This window comes from Zonotrichia albicollis, chromosome 1 (genome assembly GCF_047830755.1).
Source record: "Zonotrichia albicollis isolate bZonAlb1 chromosome 1, bZonAlb1.hap1, whole genome shotgun sequence".
Lineage (NCBI taxonomy): Eukaryota > Metazoa > Chordata > Aves > Passeriformes > Passerellidae > Zonotrichia > Zonotrichia albicollis.
The window spans coordinates 83,024,929-83,047,538 of NC_133819.1; the positions used below are offsets into that span (position 1 = coordinate 83,024,929).

At 36.6% G+C, this 22,610-nt stretch overlaps 1 protein-coding gene across 7 annotated transcripts in view; it reads left to right on the forward strand.

Moving 5' to 3' along the window:
• The window catches only part of SEMA5A (semaphorin 5A), a 323,210-nt gene that overhangs the window by 126,570 nt on the left and 174,030 nt on the right, over nt 1–22,610 (forward strand). For all 7 annotated transcript variants that reach the window (XM_005484272.4, XM_005484273.4, XM_026791761.2 and 4 more), the window contains 2 exons: nt 429–528; nt 12,242–12,287. In XM_005484272.4, coding sequence (XP_005484329.2) covers nt 429–528; nt 12,242–12,287 — 146 coding nt within the window. The remainder of the gene's footprint in view (nt 1–428; nt 529–12,241; nt 12,288–22,610) is intronic.

Below are 22,610 nucleotides of genomic sequence, written 5' to 3' on the forward strand. Positions count from 1 at the left end.
ATTCCTTTTCACTTAATCAGATCCTTTTGCAAAGAAAAGAAATAACTAAATAGCTAACTAAAAAAACCCAACCCTCTTGTCCTCAACTGTTTTAATACATGGAATTTTAATCTAACTTTACTTGAGTATGTCCGAGTGAATTGCGGTTGTACTGTGGTGTTTTCTGCTTTACCCAAAGAGGAAAAACAATTCAGGACAAAATATGGATACTTGATTCAAGTGTGTATCAGGTGGCTGCCCTATATATTTTACAGGCCTGTATTATAAATTGAATGGCATGGTGGTGAAAGTCTCCTATGTTTCCTTAGAGGAACATAAGGAGAAAACTTGCAGACCCACTCGAAATATCTGCAGATTTAATGGTGACCACCTGATGTACGGCACCTATAACATTTATAGTAAAAGTTGTATTTCTTGATTGTTTTTAGAAATTGCCCCTTGGCTACACGTGTTCAAAGCAGAAGATGCTGTGGACTTCTCACAGTTAACATTTGACCCAGGACAAAAAGAGCTTATTGCTGGAGCAAGGTGAGAAATCTATTTTCTTTTTTGTGTTGCACCGGACTGGATTTTATTCTTTGTTGATAAGCAATATTTAGCCAAATTCCAGTATCAGTGTGCTCTTGCGTGACGCCCCTGATTTCTAGACCCCCTAAACTGAATGTGATGTATGTTTATTTCTCTAATCCCTGGTCAGAGTTACAAAATGGACTGCCTGCCTGGCATCAAGGTTTATAATAGCTTACACTATCCTTATTTTTAGGAGAGCTGTCCTGGAGTACACAATCCTTGTGTGCATCGGTAGAACAAGCAGGTTCCATATGGCAATGTGACAAAAGTTGCCATTGCATGAAGCCTAGGATGATCCCAAATTTGGCTACCCAATGTGGCTCTTTGTGTTGGGATGTTTCTAATAATTATTCACTCCAATGCCAGGAGCGATCTGTTAAGGACTGCAGAATTGGTGGTAAAGTTGGTGATAGTCACTGTTTGCACAGTAGGAGAGCACTCTGCAAGCTGTGATCAGCAGTGACACTGTCTTAGATGTCAACATTGAAGCTGTGGCAGTCCTTGAACACTATTTTTTTCCCCCTCTTAGCATATGGGGCGTAGTAAAACATCTTGGTTGGCCAAAAATGTAACCATCTAAACTTATTATTCACACCCACCTTCTGAATATATTTTGCTTTTGAATTAACAAAGTTCTAGTCTCTTCACTTATCTGTTAGCTTTAGCATTGGAATATATTTCTGTTTTCCAGTTTGCTTCTTGGATGAAAATGAGGTTCAAAATGCAGAGTCATAAAAGGCACTGCAAGAAAACTTTATTCCATGGACCAGAGGAAGTTGCTTATCTTCAGGGGAAAGCTTTCTGAGTGTGGAAGTAGGCATGTGTGTGTGTGCATATTCATATATCTTTCGTCCACATGAAGTGGGGTCTTCTGTGCCTTCTTGATGTTGGTTTTTCAATCCTGTAAGCTACCCAGTGGAACAAGGTGTGAGGTTATCAACTGCTGCTACTCTGTAAGGACTGTCATCATAAGTTGTCTGAGCCTCTTCCCAGGCCCCACTCCCATGGAAATGTGTGTTGGATTAGTGCATTCTCTACAGATATTCCAATAACTGTTAAAAAAAAAATACTTTTCTCTCCTTCCTCTCTTATTTTATTCTCTATACTGTTTATCTGGAGTCCAAATCTTAGCAAAAAATAAGCTCATTTCAACCAGTGGTTTTGATGAAGATTTTTAAATCACTATGGGATAAGCTTGGGATGATTTTGTTCAAGAAGCAGTGACTACAAAAAAAAAATTCAGCTGTTAATTCTACTTTTTGCTAAAGATCCCATGCATCAAAAGATGTATTTTTCCTAAAAGTTAATGATGCTTCAGAGCTTTATATCTCTTGTTCTGACTAAGATTAAGATGAAAAAAAAAAATTCAAAGTTATTAAAATTATAACAGAAATTTTGTTTCACACAATTCGGTATAGTTGGCTGTTACTTCTTCATAGAAGGCATTGATTTTCCCTTTCCTTATTCTGCATTTCCATTCTAAATTTTAACCTTTCTGGTGTTGTGTTTGGCCATGGAGAGCTTCCTTTAGAATACCTAAGCTTGCCTGCAGTTTTCTCTAATTGTATGTATTATTGATTTCAGTACATCCCTTTCACTACACACCTTTCTGTTCTCTAGGCATTGTGCCCAGGAGTCACTGTACATTATGGGGTCCTAGATTCAGAGACTAGCAGCCGCTTGTCAGGGTGCTGTCGTCCCAACACTGCAAGTGTTGATCACACTGATAATCTCACTGATTACACACCTTCTGCACGTGGTCTCCACTGCAGGTAGACTGAATCCATTCATTGTGAATCACAGAATTCACGGAATGACTAGGTTGGAGGAGACCTTCAAGGTCATCGAGTCCAACCCATGCCCTAACACCTCAGCTAAACCATAGCACCAAGTGCCACATCCAGTCTCTTATTAAACTCATCCAGGGACGGTGACTCCATGACCTCCCCAGGCAGACAACTGCAGTACTTTATCACCCTTTCTGTGAAAAACTTTTTCCTAATACCCAACCTGTATTTCCCTAAGTGCAGCTTGAGATTGTGTCCTCTTATTCTGTCCATTGCGGCCTGAAGAAAGAGAGCAACCCCCTCCTGTCAACAACCACCTTTCAGGGAGTTGTAGAGAGTGACAAGGTCTCCCCTGAGTCTCCTTTTCTCCAGGCTAAACACCCCCAGCTACCTCAGTCAGTTCTCACAGGGCTTGTGTTCCAAGCTCCTGACCAGACTTGTTGCCTCCTCTGGATGTGCTCAGGTGTCTCAGCATCCTTCCCAAACTGTGGGGCCAGAACTGGACACAGCACTCAAGGTGTGGCCTCACCAGTGCCCAGTACAGGGGAAGGATGATCTCCCTGCTCCTGCTGGCCACGCCATTCCTGATACAGGCCAGGATTTCCTTGGCCTTCTTGGCCACCAGAGCACACTGCTGGCTCATGTTCAGCTGGCTGTTGAGCAGTACCCCCAGGTCCCTTTCTGCCTGGGCACTGTCCAGCCACACCATCCCCAGCCTATAATGAGGTCTGCTCTGATCTTGGTTGGTAATAAATGCAGTTAATATCTTTAAGTTTTTTCTGTTTGCCCATGAAGGTAATCAGTGAGTGACGTCTCCTTGTCCTTATGCATCTTTTGTTTTATTTTCTTTTCCTGCCCAGTTGAGGAGGGAGTGATAGAGCAGTTTTGATGAGAAAATGGTCTTCAGCCAGGGTCAGCCCACTCCATCCTTGCACCTTCAGGATTCTGCTTTAGTAATTTGGTGGTATTCTAAACTAGAGAAACGATTTTTCACAGCCAGAAGCTGTGTTTTGGTTCATCTTATGTTTATAATTGGCTTTTTCCACCGTAATGGATTTAATGATCCCAAATTTCTCTGCCTTAGAAATCAAACAAAATACTATTGTGGAAGTTTGATACTATTGGAAATTTTAAAATCCCTTTTCCATTATTGATATTCACGGCAGATGACTCTTTTTCATTTATGAAGTTCTACAGCCTCTAAAGATGTTTATGATTTGTCTTATTGAGAATGGTAGCAAAGATCCCAACTGGGATCCAGACTGCATTCCTGTTGGGAGTTGCCAATGTCATGCAGCTATGTGGAAAGGCACATATGATCCTATGATACCCCAAAAGGTGCCTCCCAGAGTGATTGAGAACTTTTGATCTCTTTGCACAAGGTTCTTTGAAGACTTAAAATTGTGCTAGTGTGCAATATTCTGTTTATTTATGCTTGAACAAGGTTTAATGAAATTAGTTAGGAATGCAAGGAAGGACTGCTAAAAGGCAGATGAGAAGAGGGTTGGAAATGTGGTGCAGGACAACAAGGCCTGAATGTGTGGACAGCACCTACCCATAAATCAGCAGGTGCACCTAGAAAAGGATGTAGCAGTATAAATGGAACAGCAGTGTTGACAGAAAACCAGATAGTTCAAGTTGGCCATGAGTAATTTAGTCAATTTAGTAATTTAGGAATGAGTTTTGTCACATTTTGCTGAGGCGAACAAAATTAGAACAGATTGATATAGAGGTCTTCAAAAATATGGAAGGGACTTTATAGTATTCACAGGCAATAACTGGGGAAGTTCATCCTATATTGCTGAGATTAGTCTTGCTTGTCCAGTTTGGGAAATAAAGGTGGTCTTCTGATGTCTGTGGGCATCCTGTTGCTGTGCAAAAATAGATAGTTTACAATTGTATCTGTCTGCCTCTCCCTGCCCTCAGCTTCCTCAGGTTGTCTTCCACTCCTTGTGAGAAGGTTATACCTGGTTGGTAATTTTTTTTTTTTTGTTTTGCAAAACATCCAGTTCTCCTATAGATATTAAGTTGGTTAAGTTTGTAGCCTTGTTTCAGTTTCCTTACACCATCAGCAGCCATCAGTGAGTGGTACCACTCCAACGCTAGTATGTGCCTTCACATTAATCATGCAATCCATGCTCCCATGAAACTGTGTCTTTAAAATGTGCCCCAGGCATTGTTCTTAATATTGTATGTGACCTGGCAGATAAAAATAAATGAGTTCTATTGCAATCTGAAACCTTCTTGGGAGTTCATTTGTTTTCTTAGAAAAAAGCTAACCCATATGGCAGGGCAGAATTTACTTTTATAATTAAGTGGCACCAGCGAAGGATTACTCTCAGGGCATTAGCTCCTCAGTAAGCTCAAGGAAATGAAAAACTACTTGTTTATTTTATTCTGATAAATTCCAATAAAATATTCAGATGAAATATTTTTCTGTGTGTTACTTGGTGGACTGATTTAGCATGTAATAAAATATTATTGTGATTTCTGTATTTTGAAATACAGAAATGTAAGCTTAAGGAGTCATGGATTTATCCAAGAACACCCTTGCCTTCTTTGCCGTGTGAAAGTGCTTTGCCATATGTTTCTTTGGGAAGGTCAGTTAAAGGGGGAGAAGGCCAGATTAGGGGAAGGATACAACAGTCTTTGAATTGCCCAGACAAATTGTGCATTGAGTTTTTTTCCTCCTCATCTCCTGGCAATGTACATAACATGTAGCAGCTCTAGTTTTGATAAACCAAAAATTGCTAAAAGTGTTTAATCCATTTTGGCTAAATGAGAGTTGACAAAAAGTATGTCTGAAATTCAGTAGTTAAGGGTAATTTTTAAATTTTTCTTCTTTTTTGATGAGTTTTTATTTTGTTTTCTCAGTGGTTTTATTCAAACCATATGAGAAGAATTATGTCTATTTTTAAAGAGAAATGAAGTTATCCTCTTTTCTCAAGCCTCCTATGCTTGAAATTTTGATCTGGTACCAGCCTGGATTGAGTCCATTCCTAAAATGTCAATTTTTTTTTTTTAATTCAAGTTGGGCTATACTTTTAAATGATGTAGTTAATATCAAAAATAGGTCTCAAAGCTATCCAGCTTTGTTTTTAATTGAATAATACATACTTAGAAGTACCTTACCTTTTTTTTTTTTTCACACAGAGTATCCTAATAGTGGTGGCTTTCTCCTGTGTGTTCTTCTTCAAGTTAATTAAACTTGGTTTTTAGGATTGTCTTGCTTTGAGGTGGCTTATTGCCTCAGTCACTCCTTATCTCACTGATGAAGGAATGCAACAGTATGGCTTCTCCCTTAATTAGATGTGTGTTTGGGAACATTAATTTGAACCATTACCACTACTTGCCATAATAACAGAAAGCCAAATGAAAGGATTCATTAACAGTGGCTTAAGGATCTCTAATAAAGGAATAAATAACTACACAGGTTTGCTTTTTACTGTTGTCTGCTCCCAGCTGGAGAATCTGAGAGCTTCTTGTTAATAAGGCACTCTGAGAGCTACAGAGACAGGGAGAATATACAGGCAGAGGGAATTGGTGCTCTATTCTTTCAACATCCATCTGGGTATCACTGCTCATTTAACACTTGGCTCAGGGTAATCAATGTCCTTCCACTGACTGAACTGGGCTAATCTAACACAATCTAATCTAATGTTTGGTTTAATGCTAAATCTGTGAGAAATTATCATCTAAGTGCTGCAAAAAGAGGGAGGTCTTTCCCCCCCTACTGCTTGTCTTTCCTACCTTGCTAACAGGCTCCTGAATATTTTCTAAAGCTTCGTGTCTCCTGCTCATGCCTGGTTCCACTCTGCAGTTTTCTCTTTCTTTGCACCAATGCTGGTAATAGTCTGGTTGCAGAATGACACTAGGCAATTCACTAACTCCACGAAAGTCCTTCTTGTTCTTGTTCTGATTTGATGTCTTGGCATTTTAATTAGAATAGCTGACGTGATGCATCACCACAGAAGCCCTGGAGTTGACTTCTGAGTTTTTGTTCTCTTCTGTAAGAACAAAAGAGAAATTACCCCTTTATTAGGGGTAAATGGAACTTTTGTCATTGTCATTTCAGTTATTAAAAAAAGAAAAAGAAAATATCCAAACTTTGGATACTTTAGACTCTTTACCTTCTCCCACTGACCTTTCTTGCTCCCCACCTCCAACAACTCAAGCAAACTCTATGTGCCCATGTTGGTTGCTGTAGTAGGAAAATTCAAACTGCCTAAATTTTCTGGTTTTAAGCCCGTTTCCATTGTTAGGGAACATTTGGATGAGATGTAACAGCAATGTTTAAATATAATTTCAAATTAATCTTGAAAAGAAACAGAAGATTAATATATTGAACAATGAAATGGTAACAAGACCACATAGAATTTGCAATGGCTCTTAATGTGAGTACTGTACTGTATATGTAATATCTGGCAAAATATAAAAACTGGGGGCATGTACTTTGACATATGTGTTGCAGCAATAAAAAAGTATTAAAGATTTGGCTAGCCACAGTTATGAAATACAGGATTAATATTTTGCTTGAGCTGCTATTTCAGGATAAAGTTGTATCCAACAACAGCTTACTAAATAAATAGCTCAATAACCTCACAAACTCACCTGGATTAAAACATAATACTCAGAAACACCCTTGACCCGCGTGCATTGGAGGCAAACAGGTGTCAATTGTTGCGAGGCCATTGCCAGCTGGGGAGAGCTTGAGTGCTGTGTGTGAGAGGTCAAGGCCGACAGAGAAAGATGATAATGGAAGTTTGAGATGACAAGGCGTGACTTCAGGAGGAGCGTGACCTCCAGAGGCGCAGGGGCACCTGGTGCTTTTCTGCTTTTTCTGGAGAAGCCCATGGCAAGAAATATGTGGACGGGATATCTGGCTGTTGTTGAACATTTGTGCAGGAGTGCTGTGTTCTAGGATCTTCAGCATAGCTGAGGCTGTGTGAGGAACCACAGGGATCCAAAGCAAGATTTACTTATCCAGAGGAGAAAGCATCGGAGAAGGAAATCAGGTTTCACAGGATCTTTGAGTGGATTAATTTTTATTGGGATTCTATCATAATTGAATCCTGTAGTGATTTTCTTATTCATTTTGACAAGCTTATTGTTTCACTGGTCAGCTTATTATTGTGTGAGTCTGCCTTTTGTCACTTTGAATATTAATAAAATGTGGTTTGTCTTCATTCCTCAAGAAAACCTCTAATTTTAGAAATTATTTTAAAAGAGCAACAAGAACAACAAAAATCACTTCTCCATAATTTTTAGGATGGATCAACAAGACCTACTAGTCAGAAAATATTTATCTCTGGGCATACGCTGTTTACACATCTTTAGCATTTATCAGTAAGCCTCTCATTTCATTATTCTCGTTTGCTGTGGTTTCCATTTCATGCAAAATGAAGATATATATTAACTTGTAGCAATTCTGCTTTTTGTTATTGTAATTTGACCATTTTCATAAATGATTCAACTAGAACACTTGTGCTAGGTTTCTTTTATTTCAAGTATATCATCCTTGGCTTTTTTAGATATTTTTCCTATAGACATATAATTTAACCAAATATATTTTGTACATTATAGTTTTATTTATATTGATTATCTCCTTTTGCCCTTAACAGTTTTTTGGTTTCTTAAAATTTTCTTTCCACTTGCTGACTTTACAGCACTGCAAAACTAGAATTGCCTTTCATCCAGAACTTTACCATCTCAGTTGTGGAATTGTGAAATTTTGCTTAATAGGTGACTCCTGTGGAGTTTTTACTTTACATTTTTAGTCTTACTACTTTTTTCTCCCAGTGAATTGAATAAAATTTTCTTCTTTCATGTGAGTTAGTTTATTGAAAGAAGTGAACAGGAAGTAATCTTTTGTTGGTTTATTTCCAGGAGATTTGGCAGCATGTCTGGTCATACCTTGAGTGTCTGAGTTTGCTGAAACCCTTATTTTTTGATTCAGGCTTTCAATTGCAAATGCTTGTGGGGGCTTAGGATGGGTTATGGAGATTTTCCGTGATATTATTGTATTTTGCCATCTTTTTTTAAAAGGCCTAACCCTGAATCCATGTCTCCCTGAACTGTGTATGCCATCTTAATGTTCTTCTAATTTATGTCTGTGTCTAGTACAGAAGTATTTATTGTTGTCCCATTCAACTTTTATAGCTTGCACAAAAAAAGGTAAAATGTTGGATTTAAAAACCATTACTTACATGATACACTTTTGAATCTTTACAAATTTTTAATTGTTTTTTTACTTGGATTGTTCAGGAACATACAGAAGATTAGTTTTAAACTTTTAGCTGTAGTCATACTGAACGTATTCATTGCAATAGATGGAAATATATTGTTGTGAAGGAGGTGACTGCAGCATGCTTTTTGTGTGCTTTCATTCAGCTCCCACTGATACCAGTGGAAGTGTTTACCCTTGGGTTTGAGCAGGCTCTTGACTAATGGGTTTTAATTATAACAGCTGAGCTAGAAGAGTTGTTCAGTGCTGTGAATATAAAGCAAAATGCTTACTGCCCGCTGGATCTCCGAAGGAGTAAAGGATGTTGCTTTATCTCAGTGTTAGTTGTGTTTTCTTCTCATTAAGTGTCCTTCTGTTTGCAGATTTATGTAACATATTTGCTTTCCTCATTCATTAAGCACCAAATGGAAACAAATTTGCCAATTACCGCCAGTGTCAAATCAGTTTAGTTCCAGCGTGCAAAATTTGTCTTGCTTGTTGCCACCATATTTGGAAAAGAAGCAGGGCCATGTGCTAAGAGGTAGTATCTGTGCTTCAGAAATGTAATTTCATTTTTCTTTCTCATTCTTTGTTGCCTTCAAAGCATAAATGCCCTGAAATAAAGCTGTAATCTGGGGCATAATCTCAATAACAATTTAAAAAATGTTTTTACCTGTCTCGTGAGGAGCATAATGGCTCTGCACAGGTCATGAAAATTGGCAATGACTTTTTCTTTGGGCTGCCAGATTTATTAATACTACATTTCCAATGTGTTTTTTTACTGTCATGCTCATTTCTTTAATTTTATTTTAGATATTTTCTCATATATGTGCTTTCTGAACGAGTTCTCACATTCTAGTGATGCATGCTTTAAAATGTTAAACTGTTGGGTTTGTAAAGCTAAATGTAATCCTGCAAGTTTTACTGAAGTGGGCACATCTAGGTAGGAATAACTCTGATTGCTCTCTGAGTGCTAGTTTGACACTTAGCCCAGGATTATTTATGTAGTCACAGTCAATCTGTGCTGTCCATTTGCCCAGTTTATGTTGCTGAGGTGTTTTTACTGCCTTTTGCACATTGCTTTTCTTTTTCAGTTTTCCTTCTGCTGGCTTTATAAAGCTAAAAATATTTTAATTGGTTATAGGCAGCCACAGGAAATTGAAAAATGTACACTTATTAGCTCTGCCTCTTGATCATTCACATGAATGTAGACATTTTAGTCTCCCTAACACTTATAGGGTCAATTTTTCTAATTTCACACTGAATATATTAATGTGTAGAAGTGTTGTGCTCTACTGAATAGGATAAAAATCTCATTTTCTAGGAGAAAAAAAGGCAAGAAAAATGTTGAATGTCTGTTTTTCTTGAGGCTGGCGCTGTGTTTTGTGCATTTATTTGTTTAGAATCTTTAAGTTTGGGACAATAGCTTACTTTTTAACAGGATGAAATGATGTCAGAATGGAAGATGATAAAAAGACATTATTAATTTGATAATCTGTCTTTAAAAGACCTCATCAGGCATAAATTTTCAGCAGATATCTGAAGATGAAGTACACATAGCAATTGAAATCTGCATGAAGTATGGTCCCAAAAACTTGTGAGACAAGACTCCTCACATATTCTGCAACAGAGACTGCATTTATTTGTAGAGTGAGATGGGGCATTTATGTACCATTTGATACCACTGAGTTAAGAGAGCAATTTATACCTGCTGAGGACTCAGTTCATTTTCACTGGAAGAAAAAAAAAGTTGTTTTGCACCAGCAGTGAAGTTGGTTTCATTGATATCGGAGTGAAAGAAGTACAGTGATGGGTGATGGAAGTTTAAATGCACCAAGATGGGGAGCAAACCAAGTATTTATGCTTCCTGCTGAATACTTCTGGGCAAGACATTCTGTGAAAGTGAAGGTATTTTTTGTCCTTACATAGGGAGTGTAGAAGTGTTACACTGTAATGCATTAGTTCCTGCTGTTTTGGTGACAGTCTTTCAAGTCCACTTGCACGTAACTTGTTGGTGAAGCTTTGTGTGTGTACACATTGTTGTGCAAAGCACTGTTTTCTTTGCTTACCCACTTCAGGTCTCTTCATGACGCAAACTCAAGTATTATAGCTATGTCTGTGTGCTGATTTAACTGTATAATAATAAAAAATATTCTCTTTATTTTACTTTCACATGGATTCTTGCTCTTAATACCCCACCTCCTGCATTTTGTTTAGCAGTACTCCTAGGAAAGACTAGTGACATGGTTCCTGTACAGCCACAATTTAAGTAGACCATACATGTACCAGAGTCAATAAATAAATACTCATAGCTGTTTCTGAGAGTCTATAAATAAAGACAGCCATGTTGTCCATGGTGGTTATCTTTCTGAGTTAGACAGATTTTGGTTTTGCTCTTCTCCCCTACTCTGCTGTCTCATTAAAAAAAAAAATAGAGATGTAAACTACAGGTTCTAACCATCTGTACCCATTAACAATACCTCATACCTCTTGGGAAAGAATTTGACCTAATTTTAATTTTGATTACGTGCCTATAAGTTACATGGATTTAATATTGCAAATAATTAATGAATATTGCAAATATTTAAAATTCAAGTTTAAATTCACTCATCTCTTTAGCATCTATGGGTTTTTTACTTGAAGTGAATTTTTTAAAATCTTATCAATTGTGTAATCTATTTGTTATGAATAAATTAGGATGGAAGTAATTTATATTATTATTTAAAAATCCTTTTTATTTTCATCTCTAAAACGTTATCACTCTGTAGTAGCATTGGAAAATCAGAATTGTTTTAAATAACGTAACAGGCAAGAGAGGACTATGGGATATTCTGTGAAGATGCAGTAGAAAAAATGAATAATGAAAAGAAGAAGAAGAGGTGTGATAAGAACTAAGAAAGAAAAAAAAATAATATCAGAGGAGGAATGTTTCTTACTTGTGGTTTGCCTGGACCCCTCCCAAGATCTGTAGGTGCAATGATGCTGCTGTAGAGAAAAGGCAGGATGAGAAATATTTTTGCAATAGATGTGGAGGCTTTTGAAACCTGTGCTTGGTTGGTCTGCGTGTAGCTCCTGCTGTCTGTGGGAAAACATTCTTAGGCTTTGGAGAAGCGTGAGACCACATAGGGCAAGACTGCTCCAAATTGTGGAAACTCAGGGGCTTGTAAAGATTTGCCATCATGCTGGGATCCTGTGCTTCAAGCTTTACATACATGTGGCTGAGCTAATTGCATGAAGTTCCCATCTTTGTGGGGAGGAGTGGAGAGCTTTAATCTGCCTGTCCGTGTGTTCTGATGGAGCCATCCAGCACTGCTGCCATGGATCTGCCACACCTCTGAGTATTTCTTCCCATTGATTCTAAAAGAACACTGCAGCAATGAATCAGATGTACATGCATGCAGTATAAATATCTACTTCATTCATGTTCTGCCAGACCTTCAGACTGAAAATCTGTTTTAGAAATTAACTTAGTCATCCCAAAGGGCTGCATATTAAGACAGCCTCTGAAAGAATCTGAAGCCCTGAATACCTTTCACTTCTAATTTTTTTCTGCCTTTATAGTAATTAATTATGTTTTTATTTAAACAGTGGTAACATTTGCATTTTTCACTGAAACGTTAGTAACAATTCATTTTTATCTGCTATTTTTTTTAACCCCCAGAAACTACCTCTTCAGATTGAATCTTGAGGATCTCTCTCTAATACAGGTATGTTTTATTTCTGTTTCCTGAATTCCTCTGCAAGATGAAGGTAAACAGATATTTTAAAGCAGATAATCAAGATATTCATAAGCTTCATAGCTACACATAAATATGCATCTGTTTTTGTCCTTTTTATGGCCCCTTATTGTATAAGTCATATTATCCCCTTTAATTCCAGATTAGCCTTTGTCCCAGGCCATACAGATCTGATGTTGCCTTACTCTGCTGTGATTTTTTTAGAGTGGATTTTCATAGTATTCATTAATACAATTTAAAATTAACTACCTGTATGTTCAGTACTGTCCCTATTAATTCATGAAGTAATACTATACACAGCTGAGTACAGAAAAGTAAAATGCTTTCAGGTAAGGCTGTCCTTGTGATTTGTGAAACAACTTGTGTATGTTTTAATTAGACTTTCAGATTTCATTTGCCGTAATAGAAACAATATCTGATGTTAGCTTATATTTAATCAAAATTACAATATTAATAAATATTCAGTTTTGTTGCTGGTGTTTAAAGCTGTGACACACCAAGCACTTTTAATATACAGAATTTGGGCTGCCTACTTTCATCTTCTGTGCCATGTTCAATATCCTGACAAATAATTCAAGTCCTAAAGATTCATGTTGACAGACTTCACTAAGAGGTGCTGTTGTAGTTTATGCTGCTAATTTATAGACTGAAGTTCATGACTTTCCCTTGTTAGGACATGTATCAGTAGGCTGAATTCACTAATGAGGGAGAAATCTGTAAATTACAGAGGTTTATAGTTGCACTGATTCAAAGAGACCCCTTCTCACTCCAATCAGAAAAAAATTACAAACTGTGCACAGAAATCATACTGCTGATGTTGTAGTAGGTTACTGGGTTTCAGTCTTACGCCTTTAAACAGTCTTCTCAAGTTGACTTTTGATAAAGTTTCTTATTTTATCTTCAGTATTGTAGCACCACTTGTTTGCCTCAGTATCTTCTAACATTCTTCAACAAATCTTTAGAGAATTTGTGTTTCTAAATCAAGTGTTCTTTTTTTTTCCTTTCACCAGCATATCGTTACTATCTTCACACCTAGTATTCAATTTTTCCCCCTTAGTTTCAAGCCTACCATTATTACTCCTTCATGTTTTTTCTTCCCAGATCTTAACTTCTTTTTCTTTCCTTCTACTTCACTTCTAATTCTGTTAGAGTGCCTTGGGACGGCCATTATCCAAAAGATGTGTTTCCTTGGGTATGCTAGTTTTGGCAGCTCCAAATCAGCTGTTAAGTGACTGCAGCCATTGTTTTAATTTGTAGGGTGAATTATTTAGGATTTCCAAACATGCTAAACAACACATTCAGGTCTTGTCTTGCAATCTGGTATTATGGTTAAAAGAGGCAGGAACAAAAGTGAGAAGCAAAGCAAAAGATGTATGAAGTCCTAGCAGAACAGAATGACGGAATTTCAGTGGAAAAATAAAGCTTGTTGTGGTTTAACCTGTTGGTACTTTATGTGCTAGTTAGCATTTCTTTGGCAAGGGACTGAGCACTTCAACATTTTATGTACAAACAGAAGAAATTTTCTTTTAATATTTATTTTTCTTCACACAGTTTTTGTCATAGTAATAATATAAAAAAGTCTCATTTAATTCTACTTATGTCGCTTGCTTTGATTTTTTTTTTTTTTTTTTTTTTAGCATGAGCCAGCTTTTGTAAAAATGTGCAGATGTTTCACAAGCTAATAAACCACGTTTTCACATCTGGAAAAGGGGCACACAGTGAAGTGCTAGCTATTAGAGGCTTTCAGCATAGCTTAATAACAAGACAAAAAAAGCTAGAAACAAGACAATCCATATACCTGTTGTTTAATTATCTTAGAAAATTGCTCAAGCTCTAGTTTTGCTATTATGTGTGGGAATCAGGAGAAAAATGACTGACTTTTTCTCTTGCACAGCAAATACTTCCAACATGGAAGCAAATTGGAACAACTTGCATCCTACTTATCTACAGTTTTCAATTAGACCTTTATAACTTTATTTCCTTAGCATTGCCACTTTGGTTTTTGGGTTTTATTTTGCTAATAGCTGATTCATCAGTTGAATCTTTCTCATTGTACTTTTCTCTCTGGAAAACAAAGGGAATACCTCAAACTAAATTTTGACCATTGATGCACATCAGTTATTTTTGTCCAAGTTCATTCCCTCAGCTGTCATGTGTAACTATCTGTTGGAATACATTAGTTTGTGCACACACTGCCACTGGGAAGACAATAGGCTTCATGTTACATGCAATAAACTGCACCAATAATAATTTCATATTTATAGCAAAAGCATATTTGAAAATATTTTGTTTACAAATTTCTCTGTATTTTTGGAAATATAGGCATTTAATAAACAAAGTGTTCTTTTGGGGTATCATCAGACTTTTCAAGATTCCTAGATATTATTTTGTAATCGGAAAGCTTTTTAAAAGGGAATACAATAAATAATGACTTCTTGTTTGCAAACTTTTTCAAAAATTTCTTTGGGCCAAAATATGTGTATGTCCTATCTTTACAAGTGTGTGCCTGGAAAATAGTTTGTAAACACAAGATAATCTTCCTTGGAAAAAAACCAAAAATCTAAACCAAAACCAGACATCCATTTGAAATTCAAGTTATCACAAAAGAAGTGCAGGACATCTATTGAAAGGGTCCTGTTTCCACCAGTTTAGTGGAAGTTAATCCATTGTAAAAGTGGGGTTAGTGTGCTTCCAGAGTGCATCAGACAGGATGTGCATTTAAACATGAGCTGGCACTGTGTGCTGAGACTTCGCCGCCCATTGTGGGTGCATCAAAGTTGTCATCCCACATGTCATGGTTCTGTGCTTTATAGGAAGAGCATGTTGTTTGAATAAGCAAGTTCCATATGATAATATCTTTAGCAAACCAGCATTTGATGTATCTCAGCAATTTTCTTTGTTTAGAAGAATAAAGAAAAATAGAGCAAGTGAAAGCCTTTTAAGCTCTTGACGGAGAAGCCGAAGAGTCAAATTGTTCAAAGCTGCCTGTTGGAACAATGCATGCATAATGATTATGGATTAGAGAAGAAGCACTCTTTGGGGTTGTAGAAGGGCAAATATTTTATCTCTCTGCAGCAATAGCAGGCTCACAGACAGAGAAGGCCTGGCTCTGCATGGATTTGTTTTGTAAGCTTTGCTTTGTTGTTGCTCACCTCAAGTAACAGTAGAATGATCCATAAAAACATTGGCCGAGATGAAAGCTATATTTCCTGAAAACTGTTATATTTCTTAAAATATAAAAGCATAAATCTAAATAGTAGTTTTTAAATGAGTAAATTTATTTTCAGAAATGTACTCAAAAAACCATGACGTCTAGGAAAGGTCAGCATTAATAGTGGGGCTTTGACATTATGTGGTGGGTGGCTGTCACCAGTATCCGTTCTCACCTTTTCTTTTTTCCAGTTTTTTGAAATGAGAGATTCAAAATTCAAACATTTATTTGTGTCTACCTGCATGACAAATTTTCTGATGTGTCTGTAAAGAGTAAAAAGCTAATACATGCTGGTTTATAAAAGTCTTTATGCTATAGTTGCCATAAACAATATAAGTCAGCCTGCATAATCTTTTGACAAACACACAAAGTGTACGTCTTTTCTTCTTCCATAAGGTGAAATTCTTTATAAAGTCAGGTCATTAAGGCATTTGTAGGGCGCATGCTTGAGTTTGCCTTTCTGGTTTAAATGTTCCCTCAATGAAGTCTGTGTGCTATTTGGGATGCCCAGAAGGTTGAATACCAGCCTTTTCCACCTGCTTCTGTGTTTACATAGCTCACCACAGGCCTTATTCTCATTCAGAACCTTCACATCTTTCAGTTAGAACAACACACACCTCAGAGTCCACTTTTAAAGGCAATTTTATCTCATTTTTGCTGCAAGATTCAAATTGAATTCTTTATACAGGCTAAGAAGATCATAGTTTGTTTTTTTTAATGTGTGTTATTCAACTTTAAATTCTGGAATCTTGAGGATTTTTGTTTATAGACTTGTTTGTCTATGTGTTTATACATGCACATGTATTAGCGAGGCAGTCGAGGAATTAAAGGCAAGATTGGAACTATGAATTTTCTGGAAAAGGAGCTACTTTGGAGAACAAATTTTACCTAAGGGAATTCTTGCTATTGCTTGCATGTGTCAAGAATGTCTGAAATACATGTTACATGTGATAGTTCACTTTGGTAAGAGACATTAATGTTTAGATGGTAGGCTAAATAATGAGTTAAGTAAATTATACTGTTCTTTGAGTGTATGTTTTGTGTGCACCTATGAGAAATGAAGAGGGAATTTTATTCCATGATTGAGGTTTTAAAAAAATTCATATGTATAACCTGAAATGCTTTTTCAGACTTTACCTGAATTTTAATACAGAGTATAATTTAAAAAAAAATAGTAATTCAAAATATTTTTAAATAAATCAAATCCTCACCAGGGTTGTAATTCCATTTTGAAAATAACAATTGTTTGCTATTGTTATAAACAGGGGTTAATATATCTTTTGTGAGAAGCCTTTGTAACCTTAGTTTGTCTTTGGTTAAGGTGGTACTTAGCCAAGTCTATAAAAAAAGGAGGCACAAATCCCTCAGACTCTCCTTACATTTAATTTTTGGGTCAGTGCTCTTGAGTTCCCTTTGCTATGAACAAAATCAAAAGTTGTAAATAGTTATGTAGGATCAAATCTTTACTTTATGCTCATAATAAGCGCTTATAATCAACAAATTCAGAGATAAAGGGAATGAAGCTTTAATATTTTAACCTTAAGTTTTCCAAGTCACTAAATAAATAGAATCCTTAAAAGGCAACTTACTTATTTTTCTAAAAATTTTGTTTAGTGTATTTCAATCCATTTATTTTGTGTTGTATTTTACTTAGAGTCACTATTTGTGTAATAGATGCCTGATTTGTGAAATGCATGAAGAAAATCTGATGAATCATCATTTTATTTTGGGGTGAAGCAACTATGCTGAAAAGGAAATGAAAGAAATATTTTCTCTTATATCACACTATAAGGCATAAGGGACCTCAAGTAAGGAGTCCTTAGCTGATGACAATCATAGTTTGGCAATATTGAAATGCCAAGAAGGCTGAGATTTTACATTCTATTTGAGTGTCTAAGCAGGGGAAAAACAGAAAAAACAAATGAAAAAACTCTCTTGGGTTCTCCTGTGCCTGGTATCTATTTAAGGGTGAGAGGAATAGATAGCATTCCTTTGTTTTATAAGCACTTTTCTCTCTTTTTTTATGTGAAGGTGGCATCAGTCACGAAAATACTGTTTCTCCTTAGGCCCTTGACATTTGTGTCTAGGACACACAATGGATAAGCAGAGTGCATAAGTTTGTGTAACTTTTGATGCTGTCACAAGTTCCTCAAAATGTTGGAAGTGAGGGGAGCAACTTGTGCTTATAAAACTTTCCAAAGAACACTGAGGTGACCAAATCACACAGAGTAACCAAAAAATAATAGAGCTGGTGCAGATGTTTGTTTTGGTGCTAGGGATGAGCAATATGTGCAGAGGTATTTGCACTGTTACCTTTTGTCTAAATTGGTGCTGAGAGCAGGGTTTAAAAAAGAAAAAAGTTAAGAAAAGGCAAAGTGTGGTGCATCTACATATCACAATGCCACTGCTGTCAAGTATCTCTTCCTCTTGTTGGTACCTTTCTGGTGGCAGATTGTTGGATTTGATTGTACAATAAGTGCATAAATAATTAAATTAGAGTATTGGAAATTTAAAGAAGATTTATAAATATTTGTGAAACCAGAGCTAGTCCTTTGTAGCAGGTATAGATGGACTTGGTGGCTAGAGTATTCCAATTCTTTTTCTGGGATCCCAATAGTATTTTGATCATCTTGTTTGCTGCTTGCATAACAATAGTTACTGACCAAATGTAAAACTTCATTGAAGCCAGAAAAGGATGAATTCAGCTAGCAGTGAGTAATTTCACATATCTAATCTTTACCCAAATGACCTCTTTTACATGCAGCTGAAAGCTAGATAAAGCATGTTAGATCCTAAACCTAGATAAAACATGATCACACATATTCGCTTTACAACATATTTGTGCAGAAATCAGTTACCAGCAGGCAGCGCTTCATTTCTGCTAAAAAAAAAAAATCTGGAAACAGGTATTGAAACAGCTGGTGCTCTTAGCTTCACCTATGTATTAGTCAGAGGATGTCTACTGTTCCAAATCCATTTAGGTTGTATTTGGCTAAGTACTGATTCACTCTGCATTCTGAATTTTCTTTCCATGTGTGGGATTTTTCATCTGCAGAGGTGTGGCTACACATATCAGCTAATTGTTTAAGGGTTTTTTCCTCTGTGTGATGTTTTAAGTTCATATCCATACCCCCACTAAAAAACTATAGAGAGGGCATGCAGGGCAGCCAACTGGATGTGTTACTCTTCTGCTCATTTCTGCTTGTTATTCATTTACACTTGGCTTCTACAAAATTTTGGAGGGTTTTAGTCTCCAGCATTTGTGATTTCCTACCCTTCCGTACAGTTGAAATTTGTCATGTAAATTTAAAAAGCATCTAACTGAAGAAAAAGAGTGCTGGCAAATTGGCAGGGCTTTGCTGCTGGTTTGGCTTATCTGTATGTGTTAGTATTTTCAGAGGTGGAGGAAAAGAATAGAGTAAGAAGACCAGGCAGAGATGTTATTCTTCATTTATTTGCTGTTCTTTCATTGTTTTGTGCCATACTAAAATACCTGTGCAAGTGTACTCCTAGACAAATGAATCCATTTGGCCAAGACACAGCTTTTTTATTCTCTTTTCTTTTTTTTTTTTCCTCCATGCCTCTGCTTGTTAGGCTGCATTTCTTTTATGTTTACAGTAATCTTCTGTTCTGCTTTTTTGTGGTAAAGAAGCAAAATAGGTACTAAAATTTTTTCCCTTGCACTGGAGTAAAGCTTCTGTTTTCTTTAGGTATTAAAAAATGTGGGGTTTGTTTTTGTGTATTTTTTCTTTGCTTTGTTTAGTTTTTTTAAAGAGAAAGGGGAAGTCTGGGTCTCCTGCTGATATAATATGAGGGCATTCATTCTCATGACAAGTAGAGGTGATATCAAAAAGTATGTGTGTACATTTTACAGCTGATACTCCTGAAACAGCTGATTTGGATTTTATAGTGGAATAATTTCACCCTTCCTGATACTTTTCCCTGGTGTTATCTATGGTGGTCAGCCACACTGCATTACATGCACAAAAGGTAATTGTGGAAATGGCTTTCTCTCAGAAGGTGACACTTGTTCATGTTTTCACTAAAACTATAAATCATTACAATCACACAAGAGTAATCACCAAGTAGAATCTGTTTGAAAATAAATCAGGCTGCTGCCTTCCAAATCTTTGGACTGTATACAACTGTGGCACACTTCAGCTAATTCTGGAGTCATATCATCCTGTGACAACAGGGTGATATTTATGGAGGGACACAAGCTCTCTTTGACTATCAGCCTCTTTCAGTGTCACCTCTATACTGAGAAAGTTCAGAAATGTTAGGAAACTGTGGAAAATGACAGCAGAAAAACTAATATAGAGACTGAAGGCAGATTGCCTTAATTCTCATATTCTCTTGTCAGGTGGAGAATTTGCCACAAGCAGTTGCTGATGGAGAGTCCCAGCTCTTTGCCAACTGGATGCTGCAGTGTTGAGCAATTTAGAAAAGAAATGGAATATACAGTGTGCTCTGGAAGACATGATATCTATAACAGAGTGTCTGAAAACATGTTTATTGATTTTTGCTTACAGACCATGATAGTTCCTGCTATCTGGAACTGCATTGTGTGTTCTGGCCTATAACAATTAATTAGAGTTCCAACCACAGTTTGTATGCTGTGCATATTTAAAGAGCAGGCTTAAAGACACATTTTTTAGCCACGGGGAGAATTGTCTTTTGCAGTATTGCAGAAATCCATTCACCAGTTCTGCAAGGTTAGGTGGCATAGAGCATTGATGCTTTTGGGTGATGCTACAAAGAGATGAGTTCATCTTACCCCTGCGTGTTAGTGATCATCAGTACTTGGCAAAAAGGCATTGTTTGGTTTGTGGTGTCCCCTGCAATTGGTTGTTGAAATAAAAAAAATGATAAAATTAAGAAGACCAGCATTTAAACCTTGAGTAATAGAAAAATGGTGGAGCAGCCTCATGTCCCCTCGCCGCAGGGCAGAAAAATTTAAGATACACATCTTGACCCTCAGCTCTAAGGAGCCTTGGACTTTCAAGTATGCACCCAACTGCCGAACTATGGGAAGAACAGGCTGTTTCCATAAGGCAAAAGGTTCTGTTCCCTTCATTCTTTGTGAAGAGGTGTAAGTATTTTCAAGGTTAGGAGATAAGTTTTTTGCTGCTACAGTTAAGGAAAACTCAGGATTTTTAAATTTTTAAGGAAACAAAGCAGCTATACTGAGGCTGAGAGACATGAACACTTGCTGCTATAACCTAGGTAGAAGGATGGATTTGAGGAACTTGCAACAAGAACATTGGTTGGTCAGGATGTGTGGGAGGTAGGGGCCTACTCTCCTAAATGGTTCAGGGCACAAAGAGAGGGTTGCTTTCAATGAGTTGCTTCTCTGGTCAACCCAATTTATGAGGTGGATTGTTGCTCTTAAATGTTTGAGAGAGACAAACTTAGTCATAGCATAGGAAGCTAGACTTGTTCTAAATTGAGATTGAAAGTTGTTTTACTCTAATAGGCTTATCCAGTACTTTGGGACCCTTTTTGCTTTCATTTTACCTCATCCTTATTTTTCTGCTGCCTTTTCCTTATCCCGTTTTTAGTTCTCTTCTGTTTTGGCATGTATTGTTTTACCCATCCCAGATGGTACCTCAATATGATGATTCTGCTGTCAGGTCTGGGAATGATAAATCATGTCAAACTATGGAAATCAATCAATTTATTAAAATTGAAAGTTAAATGTCCTTTGAAATATCTGGGTTTAGACACATATATGAGATTTTTGTATTAAATTTTTTGTATAGCTGTTATTTTGAATTTATTTGAAGGCAGGCAAATCTAGACCCCTGCAGACCACAAGCAATTCCCAAATGCTCAGTGGATTTGGGAATTGCCCTCTAAAGGACATAATCTTACCCATAAAGCAATTAAGAGAAATAATGTCACTGTTTATGATGTCAGTATTTTACTTCAAGTTTGCCTGCCTTTAAATCATGGTACTTTTATGTGTTTGTCCTCAAAATGGAGCTAGGAGTCTGAGCTTAGGTGTTCAGGCTCTCTGTCTGATGGATGGGGATAGCTCTACACCCAAGCACTGGATCCACTGATACCTGAGTTCTGAACTTTCTCATGCTCCTGAGGAAGATTGTTGAGTGCACAGGGAAGAATAAATTAATAAATGCCACCTTTCTTTTTTTTTGGTTAAGTATCTCTTAATGGTTAAATATCTCTATTGAATTTGACAATAAGATTTTTTTTCTACGTCACACATATGCAGCAGGCTTCCATTGAGAGTAAATAGTATGTAAAATGTGTGTCAAGCTCTTTCAGTCATGGTTTCTGAACTCTGCAAACAATATGAACTTGAAGAGCGTGACCACTATTGTGCATACGTAAGCAAGGCTGAATTGAATATGGGCTGATCTGTTATGGAGTTGGTTATAAGTTTATGTCCTGTATGTTTGTTTTTTCCCCCCTTTTTTTTTTTTTCCCTGATTTTAATACTATCTTCTTCAGTCAGTACTTCTGAATGTTGTATGTTTGCTCAAGTGCCTGGGAAAAAAAATTATTTGCTTCTCCAAATCAGGGATGTAATGGTGGTTGGTATACTGCTTTTCCAAAAAAATAATCAAATAACCAAAAGAAAAGAACAGACCATTACAAACTTATGGAAAATTGAGAAATTACATGGTCTGTACTTGGGCCTGTTCATATATATTGAGATATTTATAACAATTCAGATTTCTATAAGTAATGAAAACTAAATAGTTCAAAGGAAAAAAAATTGAGTTTTACTAGAGGTTAATATTTATACCTACAGTTATGTCTATATTTAATTTTTAAAATTACCTCCTTGATGAAAATCTACAGTTTTTTCCCCAGGGTATAGCTACCATTTTAGTAGTCAGAAATAGTCAGCCACAAAACTGTTCACGTTTTGGTTTAGCTTTTAAACTGTCTGATTCAGTTAGGTTTATTAAAAATCAAATGAAAGACATGAGAAAATCTCAGAATTTCATATATATGAGGGTACCCAGGATAAAGCAACCTTATGGAAATAATTTCTAGGAGAAACCAGTAACTGCGTCAGAAGGAAAACAAATTTCTGTTAATTATTAGTTAAA